Source organism: Tyto alba, unplaced genomic scaffold (genome assembly GCF_018691265.1).
Source record: "Tyto alba isolate M040663 unplaced genomic scaffold, T.alba_DEE_v4.0 Super-Scaffold_13, whole genome shotgun sequence".
Taxonomy (NCBI): domain Eukaryota; kingdom Metazoa; phylum Chordata; class Aves; order Strigiformes; family Tytonidae; genus Tyto; species Tyto alba.
Genome location: NW_024881275.1, coordinates 6,356,279 through 6,377,709, shown reverse-complemented (window position 1 = coordinate 6,377,709; position 21,431 = coordinate 6,356,279). Strand labels below are relative to the sequence as shown.

Genomic DNA, 21,431 nt, shown 5'->3' with positions numbered 1-21,431 from the left:
TGTTTCCAAATAATAAATCAGTATCAAGAACAAAGCATGACACTTTACTGAAGAACTCACAGCCATATAATAAAATCTCCCTGTTGGCAATAAGAAACACTGTGAATAAGTCACTTAGGTAGATTCTGTCATGATAGCAATAAATATAGTCAATTTGGGTGATACTACACATAAAGCAGTGACAGCAGATGCTGAAATCTGGAGTCCACACTATTTCCCAGTATCCTGGGCAATCTGCAGTGAGTACTGTATTTTACTAAGGAGATCACTGTCAGTAGGCTAAGGGACATGATTATTTCCCTAAAATCATTAAGGGATTGGAGCACCAGACATATGAGAAGCACCTAAGAGAGCTGGGACTGTTAAGCCTGGACAAAAGAAGTCTCATAGAATTAAAAACAATAGAGCCAGGCTCTTCTCAGTGGTACACAGTGACAGGACAAGAGACAACGAGCAGAAACTGTAATTCACAAAAGTCTGCTTAAACATATTTGGGGTTTTGAGTTTGTTTGCTTGTTTTATCACTGTGCAGGTAATCAAACGCTGGCACAGATTGCCATGAGAAGCTGTGAAGTCTCCATCATTTGCAATATTCAAAACCCAAATGGACGTGGCCCTGAGAAACCTGCACCCTTGATCCTCCCTTGAGAAGTGGGGTTAGACTAGACACCTCCAGAAGTGCCTCCCATCCACAATTATTCTGATTTTGTGATCACCAGTGTTTTAATTTGTATTATTTCAGTCTACTTAGTTTAAAGCTAAGGTAGCTACATTCATATACATTGCGTATTAGGCACACATGACACTAAGCCATTGGAAATCTTTTGTAAGAATGTATTAATTTAATTAATTCTACCTTAGAGAGAAAATTAATTAGTACGTATGTTCAATGTGTATACAAACAATCTTCCTTATAAAATCACATACTGTAGGACTATAAAAGTATCTTTGAAATCATTCAGTCATTTCTACTCATGGCATTAAAAATCATCTGTAACACTGACTGGAAAACAATGACAGAATTTTATCCTTACTAATTTTTTTTGGCAACCTCTTTTCCTGTCAGTGTAGAGGTCAGGACAACAAAGGCAGACACATAGCTTGTGCAAAGAAAGCCATAAAGCCAGCAGATCACAGCACTCTGTGTCTAATACACTTTACTGAATTTTTATTTAACAGCATGAAAAGGGAAGAACTCCTTTGATTCCTGTGTCTCAGGCTCAGAGACAGTAGCTGTCAAGGAAATATTTTCCTTTGGATACTGGAAACACTAAACTGATACATAAAACATTGAAATATGCTAAACAAGGAAACCCACAATCACTTTTAATCACTTGGTAGAATAAAGATATAATGCTAAACTGGCATCTCTTCTTTTCTTTTCAGCTCTCCTTCATTCTCTCAGCCACCATGTAGCACTTAGATCCGGGTTTCCTGTATTACGTGTATAAGATCATTAACTTGCCTTTGCACCTTTCTAAAATGCACATAGACATTTTCACCATGTTTTTCAGTAATGAGTTCCTCTCAGTGAGTATTGAGAGATGACACAAAAGGTAAAGACACTTTCCAAAAGGGTACCAACAGCTTATTTGAATGCAGCTTTCGAGAGTGCTCCCAGCTTTTCTCTAATGTGCTCATGGCTCTTCTACCTTCTTGGTCATTGTACATCATTTATCTTTTTCACTCACATAAACTAAACACGTTCACCAGTTTATCCTCTCAGACAGATATTGAATTTCAGATTTGGAAGATCAAAACTGAATAGTTTTAAGTAGCAGATTTTTCAAATGTGAACAACATGGTCACTCATGGTACATTCTGTGATGGCATACTAAACTTAGCTGCTCTTTATCTTTTCTGTTCAGTCATACATTTCTCCTCCTGTTTTCCCCTATGCATACACCAAAGAAAACAGGAATAATTCTTATGTCAAAAATTTTCCCCCAATATTATTTTAATGTATATAGCCATTCAGTCACTGCCCCCGTCATGCACTGCCCGAGACTAAGTTACTTTTCTTTCAACTACCCATGTTGATTAGGAAGCATGTTAATAGTTTTTCTGAACAGTACATATTAAAGATTTCTATTAATTGTATGTAACAGTGGTAGTTCATGGAGTTTCTGTAACTTACATGGCTTCTGAGAATTACCTGTGAGTTATTTAAAGGATGTAAAGTGTGTCAACTTGTCTGTAATGCATTTCAATACCAGTGTTAATTGCACATGAATCTTTTTCAATCTATGTTAAAATCCATGCTTCCAAAGATATAGATAGGAGTCTGATAAAGAGGTAACTCAGGCCATAGTGTCCTTATTATTGTAGGAAAACATCCTGCTATTTGGGAAGCTTGATATAATTGCCTTTTACTCTTATCTGTTTAGCTAAATCCTTTTCTACCTCACTGGAGGTTGTACTGTTCTGAAACGAACCACAGTGTACTTTTTCCTGCTTGCCTCTATCTTATTCTCTGCCAGTTTATCAGATATTTAGAATCTGTTAGGATACACAGAACATTGAAATTACCTGGGTGACAAACAGGGTGATTATTATAGATCTATCATCTAATCTCAACTCTTTAAGCATGACTATGTATAGTAATCAGTAAGGAAACATAAGAAATAAGGAAGGAATACCATTAAAGAAAGAATAGCATCAGAATAGAATTACTAACTTAAAATATAGAAATTACTATTACAAACGTTTTATAAAATTTTTGGTTTATATATACTCAGAGTTACAGGACCACAAAATAGTGGAGAGGTATGGCAGCAGAGTCAGGATTTTCCATGAGTAAATTTAGAAAAAAACAGCAATAATGAATCTTTTTAGACCGAAATAATGTGCTATGATCATATTAGGTTATTTTATATATTAGTTTTATTACAGTAATGATGGGAGTTACATTCTTAAGTCCTTGAACTATTCATGCAGCTTCCAAACTTTCCTGAATCTTTGTTGATCAACTTAGGTAAGACTTTTGTCTAAACATTTACTCTTCCTATCCTTATGTACTTTTATTTGTCTATCTTTTTCCTTTACATGAATTTATAATTTTCTATCTGTATGGCATCATTTTTTTTATTTATCTACTTTAATGCATGATTAAGTAAAATCCCTGTTACCTTTTACTATGAAATCCTCCTGTCTGAGGTATGTTCTTTAAAAATTTGTGATTTTCCAGATAGTGTCCAGAGATCAACAGTATCTTGCCACCAGGACTGAATAAAGTCTAATAGAGGCTATCTAATGAGAGGGCCACACGAAACACTCAGCTGCTCTTAAAATTTGTTGTACAGCCATTTTGAGGGGAGACAGACTGACTTAGGCTCTTCTCTGTGTTGTTTCCCTCCTCCCCACCCCCTGCTATTCTTCCTACTCAGTGTCTCCTGACATCCTAAATGCCTAATTTTCAACCAACTTAAGAGTTTTCAACTGCACAGGAAACTGTTAAGAAACCTTTTTGAGATACTAAGGATTAAGAGAAATAGCTTTTGGGCAATAACTCATTAAAAAGCCAAAGAGAAGTAACCTTTGCATTCCTTCTGCAATCACACATCTGTTAATAAACACTCTTGATAAAAGTGATCACACAGGGTCTTGCTCTCCTGGGCTCCTCACAGACTCACCTTTCAAATGATTATTTTACTTGAAACATTCCAGTGCTTGAATTAATGGAGTCTAATTGACTAATAGCTTACACTATTCATCATAATTTTCATAGGAAAAATCAAAATATTATCTTGAAATACTATTATTTTCAGTGGTTTATATCAGTTATGTAGAGGAATATAATGCTGAATAAGCCTTAGACAGCCTCTACTAAAATATAAAATATTATTTTAAAAATTACTCTTAAAGTTTTCAAAAAGTAATGGCTAGTCTCTGAATCCGTACATTTAGCATAATCATAGAGGACAAACACTAACTAAATTAACACTCTGTATTTAGCTAATATAGGAGTAGTAATAAATCCTTTACTTAAGTGTTGTCCAGTAGATACTCCCTCTGGATTGCAAACTAAAACTGTAATATTCTGCCTGCATAAGCGCTGTGATTACCACATATTCTCAAGCTCTCTATTTGCTTATGCTTTACTCTGTTTACCAAACTGAGATTTTGTTGAAGTGTTTGAAGAATTTAGTTGAGCATATGAGTATTTTTTAAATTACATTACAAATTATCACAATATGCTCTTATCTCAGATTCACTCATGATTGGAAACCTCCCGGTTATGCACAATGCACTTTCCTGTCAACCAAGCACTTGATAAATCCAAAATTTTCCTGCAGTATATCCATGTCAATCCATTTTAAGGTAGCATGATATACAGCTGTAAATTTAATTCAGAACCTTCAAGCATGCATAAAAATAGTAGGGAAAGGGATGGAAAACAGGATTTTGAGGCAGCATCTTCCAGCTTCTTCTGTGGCTGCACCAAGGGAACAATCAGTTTCTTGTACAACTCAAATATTAGGCAATAAACAGCTACTATGATATTTTACAATCAGAAAAAAAATACAGTTGGTGTCTGACCAAAGTTGGTCCTTCTCTCACAGGAACTAGTTCATTTGTCTGCAGAAAACTTATCTTAAGAGAAATCAAACTGAATCCAAATTCCCTTAGAACTGCATTGTGGAGACTTAGAATTCACTCCCAGAACAACAGTAGCATCACTTTCAGAAAAGAAAAACAGAAAACAAAAACAAAACCAACCCAACCCAACCCAGGGTTTCTGGACTAAATTCTGCTTGCCTTATCTCGTGATAGAAAGGGATATACTCAATCCCCAGAACAGTGTGTTCAGGTTGTGCTAGTGTAGCCTTTACTGATATATTTTTAAATGAAAACCACACAGATTTAGGATGGCTGCAGTGTTAGAGAGGTGCTGAGCCTAGCTGTGACAGTTTCAAGGAGACATCTGTGGAAGCAAGGCTGCTGGCATTGCCTTTCTGCCCAAGGCTGGTGTCCCACAGTACAGCTGGCAGAAGAAAAAGGTGTGAGCACTACTCAGGTGTCACGGACAGAATCACATTGGTATAACCTAGGCTGATGAATCACAGACACAGACGTATGATGTGAACTACCTGAAGGGTCATACTGCTTTCAATTCCTCTGGCTGTCAGCGGAAGAAATGCAGGCAGGGCATGCAAAGCCTTCATTCCGATAAGAGGAACTGCCACAGAACCTCCACTTTTACATATTTTCCAATCATGAACAATGTAGGAGACACGGCCATCTCTTCTGTAAGCCAATGCTTTTCGATATCTTTTACCTTTCTATCTTATCTCCCACAAATCCATGGAATAGATAAGTAGAAAATGTACACATGTAAACAGTAGTGTCTATTGTTTTGTTTTGCTCTACATACTTTTATACCCTCTTCAGGATAATGTAAGAGCTTGGTGAACTTACAGCTCTTCTGCTCCATCAGAAATGGGGGGATGGCCTGTGACACAGTGAGCTGTCTACCATCTTTTGCCTTGCACTTTCATTTTTTTCTTAAGTTTCCTTAAGACAGAAGCCTGGCCTGCCAGATGTTTTAGAGCTACCCCTCATATTTATGTTTCCTCTGAGTTAAACACACATCACAAAATTTCAGTTTCACTTGCACTATATGCACTCATATAACGATTAATTACAACCTCCAGCTGGGTAATTGTTTTGAAATTCAAACAAGTGACTAGTATGTGTTATTCTGTTTTCTCCTACACTCTTTCTGTAACTTCACTTGTTTAAGTAATTACTCTTTACTGTGGACCTAGGCATAAAACTAGCAGAAACTAAGCTTTAAATGGTCATTGATCAGCAGAAGGATATATAGAATTATCTAATTACATTGATCTTTGAGAATTGCTGGTCACTTAAAGTCAGAGCTATGACCTTTTCTCTTTGTGAAGTAGAGCACTGAACTGAGTGATTATGTTCTGGAGATACACTTTTCAGACACTTTTTTAACTGTCTGTTAATTATGATATAGATATCTATGATATAGAGATAAGGTTAAGAAGCCAATAGTGAACAATGCAATGATGACAGCACTATACAAAATGCCCTGGACACAAACACTGGTTGGCCAGCCACAGACTAACAGGATATTCAGACAACTATTCCAGTATTTAAAGTTTGCACTTACCAACCTCCACAACACTAGAGCAATTGGGGTCTGTGAAACCTTCAGGACACTCGCACGAGTAGAAGTCATCATTCAGCCCCGACAGACAGATGCCACCATTTTTGCATGGGTTGGAGTCACACACGTCCCCTGTGGGTTAAAGGAAAAATAAATATTCCCGTATAAAACTCTTGAAAATTATGCACAAGCTCCAAGTATGGCAGATTGCTGATAACCAGGAACAAAAAGGAATGGCAACCTCTATGTCCTTTGAATAACTTTTGGCCAATTCCATTTTGTATTTACTTATTAGCACACTTCTGTGTAATCATCTTCCCCTAGCATTCTACTTCATAAAATGTGATACTCCTAGATGCACTGGCAGCTATTGCTTGCAAAAGACAATAAAATTTAAGAAACTATTATTTTTTTGCTTTCTCTCATTTGAAGTAATTCAGGATATATACTTGGAAAGAATTTACCCAGGATTTTTCCTCTCACCATTCCCTTCAACATAAAGCTGAATGGTGGTTTCAATTCAGGCTACTGGCTTATGACCTGGTTAGTAAGCAAAGAACTATGGCTACTGTCACATCATCATGTGCTCCAGACTTACTCACTCTTAAGTCACTCAACAGCATAGCTTTTATCCAGATTGGGCACTGGCATGCAGCTGTACTTCTGGTAAACATGGAGCATGGCATTCTGGACATCAGTGTGCTTCTATGTTGACTTTATGTAGGTCACATGAAGACCAATCCTATGTGATCCCAGGATAAAGTCTGACAGTACAGACATCAAAGTGCTTTGAGTAATTTAATTCTAGTGGTAAGTTTACACCCAATCAATGATTTTTGTTGTGGAGCCCTGTGGCTCTATGTTCACACTGTGCTGCCAAGGAAGCTTTCACTAGGACTTGTGACCCACTAACTCTACGCCATGGGAGGACGCTGAAGGACTTAAGCAAGCACAGTCCCTTGGTGCTCCTCAACAGTACCCTCCATGTCCCAGGCAAGTTTGTCAAGTTCTCTCATAATTCATTTTGATTGAAGAATCAGAACAAATCAGTTAGAAACAAATCTATGATTCACTTCAAAACCATGCTATGCTATGAACCACCTCCAAAAATCCATGGGACACAGGGCAAGCACTGGCACGGTGGGTAGCTTCAGCCTGCATAAATAATGCTAGACAAGCAGATTTTGCTTATCCTTCAATTGCTTTTCAGTGAAGACACTGTATTCAGTCAATTAGCATTGAGGTGATCAACAACAGGAGGATGTAAATTCTGAAACGTGCACCGCAGGGCTGCTTCATATGGTCAGAATTTGAACAAGTCTCTAGTATTACACATTATTGTGATTTCCTATCTAATATTATTTGAAATGGCCTTCAGGAGGAGATATAAAATGACAACAGAGTGTCTGTTCAACTCTTGTAATTCCTCAGTTTTAACACCCCTAAAGAACCCCACCCTATCACAGTTCTACAAATATATGAAAATACAGGATTGCATCCTGTCCCCAGTGGGGTAACTGGAAGCAATCCTAAAGAACAGTCCACTTCAATTTAATATTTTTTCTCAGATAACTAAATATATATTTAGATGCATTATTTATTTATCTCAAGCTTCATCTTATAAGACCGATCTGTACTCTCTATTACTTGGTATTGTTTTTATAATTACTAATGATTTGTGCAGCACAGTTTTGTTTTATAAAATTTCTGCAAATTCAACTTAAAGCAACATCTGCAGATAGGTAATTATTTTAAAATAAGTACATTATTTTGTATGCTTTTTTAAATGGAAAAGTTGCCAGGCTTTTGTCATGTAATTGTAAAGTGTTATAGAAAACCAGTTGTTTATGTCAGTAGTATTGACTTTACAATATGTTTTGGATTATAGCAGTGGTAAGGGAACTCAAATGTTTTCAACACCTTTCTGGCACACAGACTTCAGATTAGTGCCTGGTGTGAGTATTCCAAACTAACGATCATTTAAGAAATTTAACTGATGTCCAGAACTGCCTTTATGAATTCTGTGCATCAGTTGCAAAAAGCACTAGTTGTGGCGTATTTTGCTGAGTTATTTTTAACTTTATTCTTTTTTATTCTATCAGCTTTAAGCTGCCTTCATGACACTGAGAACTGTCATGTGTCTATGTACTTGGTATTACCAGTTTTGTCTTGAAGATTGTCCAGGTGACAGAGAAGGTCTATTTGAAAAGAGTCAATGACCTAAGACATTATCTGTCTAATGACTAGACATTATCTGTCTTCCTAACTGTATCTAAACTAAGGCAAGACTTCTCATTTTCAGTGCTTACCGCATTACTGGAGTAGCAAAGGATGCTTGTTTTTTATTTCATGGGGTTTAGGCATTTGGTTGTGAAACAACAACCACTATTAACTGAATGCTCTGACAACCGTATTTCCATACCTTTAATTAAATTAATAAATTAAATAGCATTTGGGGCAGAGGCACTTATTATGCAAACCTGTATGGATAGAGGAGGTATTTTTACTATGTCTTTCCTGATTCAGTGTTCTTCTGATTTCAGTTATGTAATACAAGAAAGAAAAAAAAAAATAGGTAAAGACAAAAAACTGTTTCTATCTCTAAGTTTACACTGACTGACAAGCAGAATGTATCCCATTTTCCATAATATTTCCAGAAACTGAAATCTCCAACTAAGACCAAAGTGTGCATACTCAACTGTGTAGTTTTTATTTGCATGAAAATTTGTTTTGGCCTTTTCAATCAGAAGTAAGTCACCCAACCTGCAGTTTGGGACTAATAAAGCAGATGCTGTCCTCTAACAACAGTCATTTATTTCCATGTTCAGGAAATAACTGCACTAAGTGCTCTTTTGACCTACTACCTTGGCCCAAATTCGTTGTCAGTCACTGGTGTAAATTTTTAAGTGTCACTATATCACATCACAGAAATAAAATGGATATAGCACACCTCTAAAGAAAACAGGACAAAAAAAAAAAAAACACAACAAAAGACAAGAAGCTCCAACAAAAAAAAACACAACCTATCCTGTCTCATTCATGTAATGCTAAAGAGGACAAATCTAACAATGGTTAAAGTAATACCATAGTATGATGTCAAATATGATGCAGTCAAAGAGATGAGCAACTGCACAGACACAAGTGAGCAATAATTCCACTTAAGACTAGATACCAGGCTGTGCAAATTTGCATACTTAAATTAGCAAAACTCACTTAAAATGTTAGTACCCTTATTTATGACTTAAGTGTCTGTGAAATTGTGCAGAACAAAATAAATATCACCTTTGAATCAACAATAGTCACCTCAATTTACATTTTGTGCCTCTTGAGAGGCCATTCATGTTGAAATATTGAAATCTAATTTGTTATACATTACAATGAGTTTGATGAACATAATTTGATTTTAAAGGCTTTAACCCTAATAAGAAAAGCTTATATGGGTGCACTTTGTCTCAACACATCTGATTAAGGGATTTGTTACCATTAAAATACTATGTTGCATATGACACAACTTTTAACAGAACAGTGGTTTTAGAATTTAACCTTACAGTCATGGTGAATGGAAGAGTAAAATAAACCCAAAGAAAGAACTATATATTTTATAGTAACTCCTACCGAACTGTACTCTGTGCTGCTGACTTTCCATAGTGATAAGTAATATGCTCTTTATGAAACAGACTGTGCAGTTTGACAAATTTCTGTAAATTAAATGAACACCCCAAGAGGAACTCTATTATTTAAAAAAAAAAAAAACATGAAAAGACTATTAATATCGTACTTTTATTAAAATGTTCTGAAAGGGGTCCAGTAAGAATGCAAGTATCAAATAAAGACAATAGTTCATGTTTTTCTTTACTATGTCTAACTAACCCTGCACTTTTCATTATGTGGCTACTCAAGCATTAAAGTATGTCTCAAGACTGTATATAATACAGGTACTACAGCTATTACTGCCTTTACTTCATCTTCGGGGAGGTATCAGGCAGTAAAATCTCAGTGCATCAAGCTATTGAGATCTGGTGGAAGGATCTGTGAAACAGAATCAGCAAAGGATATGCACACATTCTCTCCCCACCTTCAAACTGCCAAAACTCATGACCACTTTGCATTTACCTCTTTTAGGGGACCCTTGCTTTGAAGTCATATTATATATGTAGCTTATTTTATATCTAGAAAATATATATGCATGTACACATATATATTTGATCCTTTTTGCATGATATCATGCATGGAAGAGTTAACACAGAAAGGTAATATACATTATCTCAGATCATACTGTACTGAGGAGCAGACAAAACACTTACATGATCAGAGAATTCTAAATTTTGGAGATTTTTTAATTTTTATTTTTATTTTTCCTCCCATCTTCTATTTCTTCAGAACATTCTTAAATCAAAGAACTCCCTGAGTGAATTGTCCATCCTCTCTTTGGAAAACGTGGTTGGTTAATAAAAAAAGCAAGACAAAAAGAATAAAATTGAAGTGGAGATCCATACATACTTAAAATCAGAATTTCAATTAAGAATCCTCCATACTTCTCCAAACTCAGAAAAAAATATAGAGCAAAACTCAAATAAAATGGTAAGATATTTGAGCTCTAGTAACAATTAAGCTTTTTTAAAGACTGTGACATAGTGAGTAACTCAACCAGCAAACCTTATTCTATTGTTAAAAGCACTTGGAGAGGAACCGTTCTGTAGCTCCATCATACTCTGTGACATACGTTCACATAATCACTGTTAAGCCATAACCTTTTTAATCAAATACTGGATGTACAACTATTGCTTCTTTCCACAAGCAGGTAACAGTGGAAAGGAGGGTAAAATTGTACGTGCATTCTTTGTCAAACCTTACACTTTTTTTATAGCATATTTTTGATCCTATAAAATCTCACAAAACCTTACGTGATTCTTGACTGAAGAGTGCTATACTTTGCCTGACAGCTAAGGACAACCTGAAAAAAGGAACTCAACTGCTGTGTATAAATAATGCAGCACACCATGATGGCAACAGTTAGCCCATCAATCCTTGTCAAATACAGAAATTCACAGAGTTTATGAAAACAATTTTTGTGATATTATGGCTAAAGAAGATGAGCTTTGCAAACAGAAGAGTACCATACACAACCACCTGCACGCACTATTTCATAAAGCACTCTGTTGTAAAAGCACACAGACCATCCAGCTACCATTACTATATGCAAATCAATTTGCAGTTCACTAAAGTTTATCAGTGAAAAAAAAGAACAATAATTATTTACTCCAACTTAAAACTATTTACTGTTTAATGTTATAGTTCCGGGGATAGGAATACCTGCCAAAAGGTAAGGTACAGTATATTAAATTAAGCATGGCAGAATCATTTCAACCCCTATGCACAAAATCATTAGCCTGAAATTAATACAATTTCCCTCAAATCTCTTGTAGCACCTAGAAGAACAACTGTTATGAATTCTGGCAGAAGTGTTACTGCAAGAAATATCTGCTTGAGACAATTAAATTATGACATAGAAAGAAACAGGTCTTCAAAAAACCATGTGGATTCACAAGATTTCAAAACTGGAAGGAAAGTAGTGATAGAAGAAAGATGATTTGGGTATTTGGGCATGTTTTCTTCTATAATTTAAGAATAGAGCATATTCCATGCAATAAAAAGTATTCATGGAATAATTCAATCCTAATTATTTATTTATATAATTTACATTAAATATAAATATAAGCACATTTACTATGCATTACATATTTATGTGATGAAATTTGCAGAAGGTGATACTGAGATAAACATCCTGATACTGTAGAAATCCAAGGAAATGCTGACACCCACTAAAACAAAAGGCATGATGAAATCTACAGGTAAACTATTGCAAATGTAATGACATAAGTTCAGGGTGCTAGCCACACAAATTGTTAGGGAGGTACAACACTCTTTACTGGTATGATATATGATGCATGTTTTGTAGCTCAAGTATTTGGTTTCTCCATTGATGGGCAGAGGTGGACCATCATTCCTACTTAAAACATCAGCTATATTTTTGTTCAATTTCCTATATTGTTGCATGAAATATGGCTTATTATAAAAGATCTTTCCAAATAAATAAAATTAATAGGTATTCCCTTTTATGAGAATAAAATTTGTTAGAAAGAAGAAATCTCCAGGTGGCACCAAAGAATAAACAGCCCAGAAAATAGACAGTCAATAGCAATTTGGTCTAGGAATAGTAAAAATGTGCCTCAGTTCTAAAGCCCAGAAGAGCAACTAAACTTCAGAAGAAGACTGAGAAAGTACTTGCTACCAGTAGTAGTTTCATGTTAAAATCAATTTTCAGAAAAAGAGCTTTAATAGCTTTCTGATTTACAGAGTCATCTGTACAGTGTCCAAGTTCGAATCTATTTCTCCACAGCTGAACCACTACTGAGAAGCAGAACCATAAATCATATTGAAGACACACCTGTGTAGAGGTGCAAAATGTGAACATGAAAACAGATGAGCTCTGCAGTTATTTTAAGAAATTCGTGAGCGCTTTTTTTTTTCAAATTTAATGGTAAGACAGCTAATTTGTTTTTCCTAAGGCAAAAGACAGTTGAATAATTAACTTGTATCTCTTATTATTTGAAAGGGAAGTTAAACTTTCTAGATACCAATACTTCATCTACCTCCTGCTTGTTTTCTAGGCTGATTTGCTTATTATATGGGTAGAAAGTTCAGGTAACTTTCTAACTAGAATATTCACGGCAGACTTTAAATGGCATTAGAAAATGAGTAAACTGATACCAGCTCTAAATGTCCTCATATGACTTGGATGAGAAAACTTACAGGAGAACACAAATATCAGAATAATAAACTCATGATTTTATCACAGGTCTCATGAAAATTGAGGCAGTCACTTCTTCTTCTGTAAGCCTCTGGAATCAAGAGACTGTATGCACTGAAACATGCAGTATCTTGTCATTGTGGAGGAGAACTGCAACATACTTGTGTGAGCTAGGCAGAGACATTTCTTTAACTTTTTCTGGTCCTCTAATCTGAAGGGATGCACCAGCTGACTTTTGAAAACCTGAGATGGTATTACAAAAAGGAAATCAGATTATTCTAAGCAGAGAATTTTTGTTTGAATACCACTCTAGGACTGGACAGAAACGTTAATCCTGGGTGAAGATGAAGTGCTGACATAAGCTTTGGATTTAGTCTAATAGTACAATACTGTAAAAGTGTGTCTCTACTTTCAGGGTTAGAATAGAGCACTAAAGTAATGTCTGCAGAGATTAATTTCTATCATAATAAATCCCCTTCTGCCTTAAAAAAAGTATAATCCCTTCCCTTTCTAGAGGTCCACAGTATGAGCTACTTTATTCATTTGAATGTGAAAGAGCAGTAGGTTGCTGTACTTCAGCCTGCTGTGTTACAGACTTTTTAAAGCATCTGATGTCTGACAATATGAAATACAAGTTGAAACAGAAAACATCTTAAAAACTAAACTCTTCTCTCTTTCATAGGTTGGAGAGAGTTCATTTCTATGCCAACTGGCTCTGCAGGGAAAAAGATGAACTATTCCCGTCATTTCAAATCTTTATTAGTAAAAAATGGATCAAAAGTGATTAAAGGATGAATATGGTTATACAAAGCACTTCTGGGTATTTTTAAAAATTGTGGAAAATTTTCATGCACACACTATCATGAGGATCTAGGGAAAGCTGTCATCAGTTGAGACACTGTTTCACCAAAGGAAAAAAGATATGTTCTGTCAAATTGATCAGCTGATGGTACCAGTGGTACGCTATCCCTGGCACCCAACCTCAGCTAACAGAAATAATGCTTCCTACACCATCAGGGAGTTAGCTGATAAATACCTTTAACAAAATTGCCCTAATCCCTGTCAACACAACCTTCCACAACATCTTTTTTCTCTGTGTGCTCAATGAAGCTGGCAAAAATTACCTAGGCTCTCCTTGTACATATCCACTTGATTTCAGCTGTCATACACATCAGCCATGTTTATACAATTATTTGCCACTCGTTAACACTTAACATGAATCAACCTGTATTTCAGTTCCTGTTCGGATCTACAGGGTAAGAGAGGTTTATGAAATGGGAAATAATAAAAACTTAAATTTGGACTTTCTGTACAAGCCACTTAGACCAAACTGTCCCTCCATTAAGTTGTTTTATTCAATTCAAACTTTCAGAGAGATACCAAGCCATGATGGGAATACATTTTCATTTCCAGTCATCTGTCTTTTGTTTTTAAAGCTGATTAGGAGATTTTTAATAGTATGTTCACTTGAAAATTCCCAGTTAACAGAATTTTCATATTTCTTGCTAGAAATTACTATGTTTTGCAGATCTTCTGATACAGCTTTGCTGATTTCTGTCAAAAATCAGCTGGGTTTCTGCAGGCTTCTCCACTAACTGCTAGTAGGCTCCACTTCTGTATCCATGACCACCAGATGGTCAATAGAGGGATCTAGATTTCTTATTTGACTTAGCCTACATTGAGCTTTTGAGCACTAGCTCTTCTTAAATCTTTCCTCAAAATATGCATGGTTCTCAAGTCTCTGGAAATGCCTCAACACCCTGATCAGGAGAGAACTCTAACACACAGCAGTTTCTCTCTTGCCCATCCCATTTTCCATGGAGACAAATTCCATGTACATAGTCAAATCAGCAGCACAGTCCAAAGAGTGCCCTTTAAAATAAAGAGTCATAAGTGTTTATGACCTTCTCTGGACAGGTAACATCTTCTTTCCTTCTTTTCCTTATGGACTGAGAGCATTCAGCTATACATAGTCTTACTGGTCCTGATAGTATTATTTCCAGTTTCTACTCTCACTTCATCAGTGAAGCAAGATGGTTTTTAAAAAAAAACAACAAACATTTATTGCAGAATTATCACTCTGAAATAATAATTCCCAATTTTCATGAACACTTTACATCTGTTTTACCTTTGCATTTCTGTTTTTCATGCTCCACAGGTTTTGAGGTTAGCAATTTGGAAGCACCAGAGTGTGTGTCTATGTGTATACATCTACACACAGATATTTAGCTTCATGCTTTATATATATGGAAATGAAAGTGTTTTGTTTTCCTTTTGTTTGTCCTATATTGGATATATTCAGGCACCTGTTGCTAGGCAATTATTAATCTCAGCACGGTTGAATTTATCTTTTCCTATCCTAAGTAAATCCAAATTTGAAAGCTGAGCTATTAAAAAGTCAACATTAACAGTTTTTAAAACTTTAATTACATGTAATGATATCATCCTATCTTCACCAAAATAAAATACCTTAGAACAATATGAATAGTAAACATATTCTCATTACACTTTGAAAAGTATTCAGCAATCTCTAGTTCTTTTTTTTTTTTTTTTTTTTATATCCACTCTCTATTAAATACCTTATTTGGTCACATTTTTTACAAGATATGACAACTCTACTGAAGAAACAGGGATCATTTAATATCCCAAGTTGGGTATCAAAAATATGGAACACGCAAAATTTATAATTCACTTTTCAAAATTTTGAAAAATCATGTAAGTACCAAGTGCATCTCTTAAAACCCTTAAATATGTCTACATGTATAAAAAATACAAACATTTATAAAAAAATACACAAAAATTCACCTCCATTAACTGTTTTAGAACACATACTCATAATGAAGAAATATTTTCTGCTTTCAAGCAAGATTCCAGACTGCAAAACATATTTGAAAATACACCATGTGAAGGAGTCAGCACTGACTATGTCTAAATTAGAAAACAGCCTGGCACAACGTGAGCAGATCAGCATCTCAAAAGCATGCAGTACTCGGGCTTCTCTATCTGCATTACAGGAAGTCTGCGGATTTTGTTTCAGGTTTAATCACTTCCCTCCACTTCCCTTCCAACCAGAAGGTGTGCTAAGGACCAGCCCTTGGTTCAGACCCTTGAGTAACCATCTAGTCTCCACATCCTTGGGAACAAGTCCAGCTCACACCCATCAAAACCCCTCTGAAGGCAGAAGCAAAGGGAGCATAGGATGTGGAGGCAATCAAGAGATTCACTTCCAAAACCCACCAGCACGTTAGATGACCATTTTAACAGACATGCCAGCTCTGAACACTCTTTCCTACATGAACTTTTTCTACAATGAGCTCTTCTCTTCTGTTATACCAAACCCTGCAGCTGAAAAGAATCAAGCAGAATATTCTGTAAGTTTCCGTTGTTATAATTAGATGTTCTTACTGCATTCATTTCATGCATTTTTTGGCCAGGCAGATATTTAAATCTATCACCATGAAAGTTCTGTCACCATCAAAAAAGACATGTCACCTAAGGAGATACAACAGTATTGCTGATTTTCATCATTTTCTTTCTGACTTTACAGGAAGGTGATGTTACTGATCGCACTCAGAATAATAATTAGGTAATGAAGATATGTGTCCCTCCTGTGAAAGATGTGAAATAATAAGGGCATTACAGCTGTCAGCTACAATAAAGAAGTGATTCTGTTTATTTTGGACGATGCAGCTGGCAGTAACATGCAAGCTCTGTGGATGAATGATGCAAACCCTTTTGGTAATTTTTGCTAAGTCTCTGGAAAGATGAACAGATGCAATTTTTACCTTGTCTGTTTAAACTTGTTCAGAAATAGAATAAAATCTGAAACTTTTGCACATATAAAGACTCCTGTATAGATTGTATAGCATAGTGTTACTTGTGGAAGAGGTTTCTTCTAGCTCTAGATTTTCCTGAAATATAATATAAAATTAGATGAAATGATACACCTACCAGACACATGTTAACTATAGGCATCAGGTGATAACTGAGTGTGAAGTCCATGCAGCAACATGTGACAGAAAGACACCTAAAACAAGGACTTCGCCCACGTGGTAAATGTGATTACATCAAATCGTTTGATGGTTACAGTTGCATCACACACACCCACATTGTTCTCACTTGTGCACCATAGCCCTGACCTTTAGCAACTACTTAGTCTCCCTGCTCTGCAGCTTTCCCCAGTTTTTCTTTCTTGGTGGCCATCCAAGCACTCAAAGCTGCACTGCAAGGACTGTCTCAGACTTTAAAAGCCACTTTACTATATGATTGTTTATGGGAATGTTAAGTAACAAAACAGTCTGTATATGTCAAAACCTTGTCTCAGTATGGCCACACCACACTAACAAGTTGTATTCTTGGCAGTGTTTTTTAATTTATTTTTGAGTGTAAACTGTAAACCAAACCTAAGCAAAGATGGGTAGTGGCTTTAATGTGCTTGCTGCTTGTTGTTTGTTATGGAATAAGATTTGAAAATGAAGAACTGCGAATACTAATTGAAAAAGGATGAGAATGAAAAAAGTCTGGCAGAGAATAGTATAAATGAAAGATATTCAAAAATGGGATGGCTGAGAATGTGATGATTTTAGTACACCATATTGTAAGAAGGACCATAACTGTTATTTTAATAATTTTAGTAATCTACATAGAGATCCTTGACTATTAAGCTAAATAACTATATTGTTTCAGCTTCTGAACAAATATTCCAATAACAACCAGTTTCTTGTCTGGCATTTCAAGACAACCAAAATATCTGATTTGGAGAACTGAAGTGCACTGTAATTGCTTCTAGTCTCCGGGCCAAGTCACTGACCTGTCCTTCAACATCCCAGACACATCAGATTCAACAGCATGTCTTAAAAGCACCTGATAATAAAGCTGGTCTCCCACTCTGGCTTAATTAGTAGAAAAAGAAGGGTTTGCCTAACTGGCCTGATGTTTTTTTTTTTTTTTGGTTTATCTGCAGCTTTGCTTTATTAACCGAATCCAGGTAATGTTAACGTGGCTAATTATGTTCAGGATGACCATGACATACTGTTTAAAATGTAATTGCTGTTCTTTGGCACTTAACAAAGTACTGAGTCTGCATGTATAGCATGTATTTTTAAAAACATGTGACTAGGCAGAGAACAAATACCAATGGAACGGAAAAATACTAAAAAGGACGTGAAAATACTGAATATTGTGAATATACATATATATAATGATTAAATATCATATATAAAAAGAAAATTAACGCTTTTTTTTTTCATGAAGGGTAGAGAAACAAAGGGAGGAAGGTGGTTACTGCTTAATAGGTATCACAAAAGTCATAAGCCTTTGTCATTGTACATCTATGTTTTCTGATCTTTTTCCACTTTCCATACTCCTTCCATTTGTATAAATGGGATGCCACAACAGAAGACTGTAGTTTTTTTAGAGTAAGAATGAGGTCTTTACATGGATTTGTATGGTGCTAGCACTGCACCAATAACCTGTGTATTATATATACATACACATATACATATGCACATAAGGGTACATAAAAGTATATACTATGTAAAGTATGCAAAATAAAATTCTAGATCACTACCATCTTCAAAACAAATAAAGGATCTAGAATGAAAAACATTCATCAGCATGAATATTTTTTCTCTCAGAAGACTTCATGCGAGTACAGTTTCTCATGGAAAAAAATCACAGAAAATTCACTTTGCTCTGTAAAACCTCACAGCCCTTCAAGTTGAAAAGACAAAAGAACTATGATTTTACTTCTTAATTAAGTCTGAGATAAAAGTAGATTAAAATTATTGCATTTTAAAACAAAGCATTAGGATACTACTGTGGAAGTCTGCTCAAGCCATTGGATTGTTGTAGCACAGGAAATAGATATATTGAACAAAAAATAATTCAGATTGAGAGAACTAGTTTAAATTCTAAGGTCATAGATGGTATTTCTAGAGTTTTTGTCATCTCTAAAGAGTTTTTAATCCCAGAAAATACAGAAATAGCATTATTTGAAAGAGCTTGAGAGGGTTTAACATTTTCAAATAAACAATTCATAACTGTATTTGAGTTTATTGTTCAGTTCTTAGTAATTATTTATGCAGCTGGGAATTCAGATGGTGGATCTTATTGAATCTGTTTCTACAAAAAAAGATTAATCTGAAAATTGGAGATGATTTTAAAAGAAAATTCAGTACACTTTTTCATAACACATTTGAATCTCTGATACTGATAATAAAATACCTCCTAATCACAACTGAAGTATTACACATCTACAAAGCCAATATCAACAAATCAACAGTTGCTGATACAAAAATGTTTTGCGGAATACTCCTGAGAAGTAAATCTTGCCTTCTAATAAGAACAGCTGCTCTTTCTCACATGACATCTCTGTTATAGAGAAGGTACCTAAAAATACTTTCCTCCAATTCACGATAAATTCTTCTGTCAGGACACCTACAGAAAATAAGCAGATAAAGCATATAAAAACATAAAGCTGTAAGTGTAGAAGTGTACATTTTGGGGGACTGAATGCATTTTTGTATACAAGTGTAGAACTCTGGGTGGCTGTATGCAGCTTATTTTGATTATTTTGCTGATACACAATGACTGGCGAGATCCACAGAGCAGGGCAAGGTCACCACTGATCTTCTACTCTTCCTGTCTTTGTACATCAACTTGTTTTTAAACGTGTTCATACAATTAACTACATTTGATTTTCTTTCTTTCTTTCCCCAAACACAAACTGTAGACCATTTCTTGACTCCAGTTCCATGCTCTAACTTACAAACGTTATTTTTTATCGTTTGTCATTGGTGTCCAGTAATTTATGCCAACAACAAGCACAGCAGTTATAGCACAAACAGGTGATTAGTGAAGCCTCATTTTCACCAACAGGAAATATAAAAGAGTTATTGTGGGTACACAAATAGATTGCTACTGCCTGATCTTGATAAACAAAGGAACTACAATTAAAAAGACTGATAAATAGAATATAACAGTGGATCCTGAAATTCAACATATTTCTTATCAAATGACGCTATTAATAACCCAGAGGCTCATTAAGGAATTCCTTCCTTTTTCCCTTCCCTCTATTTGTGGGCCCCATTGACAGAATCACCTGTTATTTTGTGCACACTGTAGTTGTGTGTTTGTCACTGGAACTTTTAATGTCTTTTTTACTCAGGGAACAGGCTTAGATGTTTTTTATTCAACAGTTATTGATCCCTCCCCGAACTCAAATTATTATCACTAGCCCTGCACATGGCTCCGTATTGCCTAGGGACCCCATGCCATGGACCAGACTCGCAGCAGGTTAACTGCTGTCATTTCCTTGTTTTGATCTTGACTTCAAACTAACTCCCTGGAAATATGTTTTTTACTAAGCTGCCCCAGATCACTGCGGGCCACGAGGCAGTTACACCCACAGCTGGTTGCCACTATGGGGCTAGGACGTTATTCCTGCTCTAATTTAGGTTTTCTCCCCTCTGGAGCTGAAGGGCAGAGCTGCTGCCATAGCCAGGACACAGGCAGTGCTACTCCTGGTTGTACTGCCTCATTAATAGCAAAGACATACAGTATGTAACACACAGCAGTGCTGAACATCCTGAATGATAAAAGCATTATTTGCATAACACTTGGCTCTCCTGCAGGTTTAAGGCCTAATAAATCTCCCAGGGAAGTTAAAAGCAAATATCTTCCAAAAAAGCTGGATCAGACTGCTGCAGCTCAAGATTTCTATGTTAGGAGCTGTTACACAACAACGTCTAACAAGATCAGCAAAACTGATTTAAATCCAAATGCTTCTTACTTCACTCTTGAGAAAGTCCAAAGCAACTCCATTAATTTGATGGCATTATTCCTGTTTAATATCGTCCACAGAAGCAGTATTTGAATCATTTTCTCCATTGCTTAATTATATTGTATCACCAAAATAATTTTTAAGACAATTTCACAGGACTTTATTTCCTCATAGTATTGCTTTTATCCTTTCCTGCAATCTCCTGTCTCATTTATTTTTAATCCAGCAATGATTAAGCCACATTTTCTATTTCTCCTAAGTTTCTGATTGGTTCTTCTTTTCTTAGCCCAATTTATTTTTATTTGAACTTCATTCAGTTGGTAGTGTTTGCTTTAAAATTTGTGTACAACCTTTTACGATTTTCCACTTGTTACTTATGTCTGACAATTTTCTTTCTAAGTACTTTAAAGCTATTATTTTAAGAAATATCTAGAAACTTTTGAGACCTTTAGTGTACTCTAGTGGCATATCAGTTTTGTCTCAGTAGTATTCCTGACTTCCAGGTTAGAAAGCCAGAGATTGCTGCAAATGGCTTCTGCTAATCTTGCTTAAATCAAACATGCAAGATGTATGTAAGACAATTCAGAGAAATCAATAAAAAAAATTGTATTCATGTTATACAAAAAAGCCTAAAAGGGGTCAGTCATTTAATATTCTGGACAAAGATATTTGCTGAAGTATCCTGCTATGTTATTCAGAAA

At 35.6% G+C, this 21,431-nt stretch overlaps 1 protein-coding gene across 2 annotated transcripts in view; it reads right to left on the bottom strand.

The window, feature by feature from the left end:
* The window catches only part of EDIL3 (EGF like repeats and discoidin domains 3), a 257,479-nt gene that overhangs the window by 184,791 nt on the left and 51,257 nt on the right, over positions 1-21,431 (bottom strand). For both annotated transcript variants that reach the window (XM_042787791.1, XM_042787792.1), the window contains exon 2: positions 6,140-6,268. In XM_042787791.1, coding sequence (XP_042643725.1) covers positions 6,140-6,268 — 129 coding nt within the window. The remainder of the gene's footprint in view (positions 1-6,139; positions 6,269-21,431) is intronic.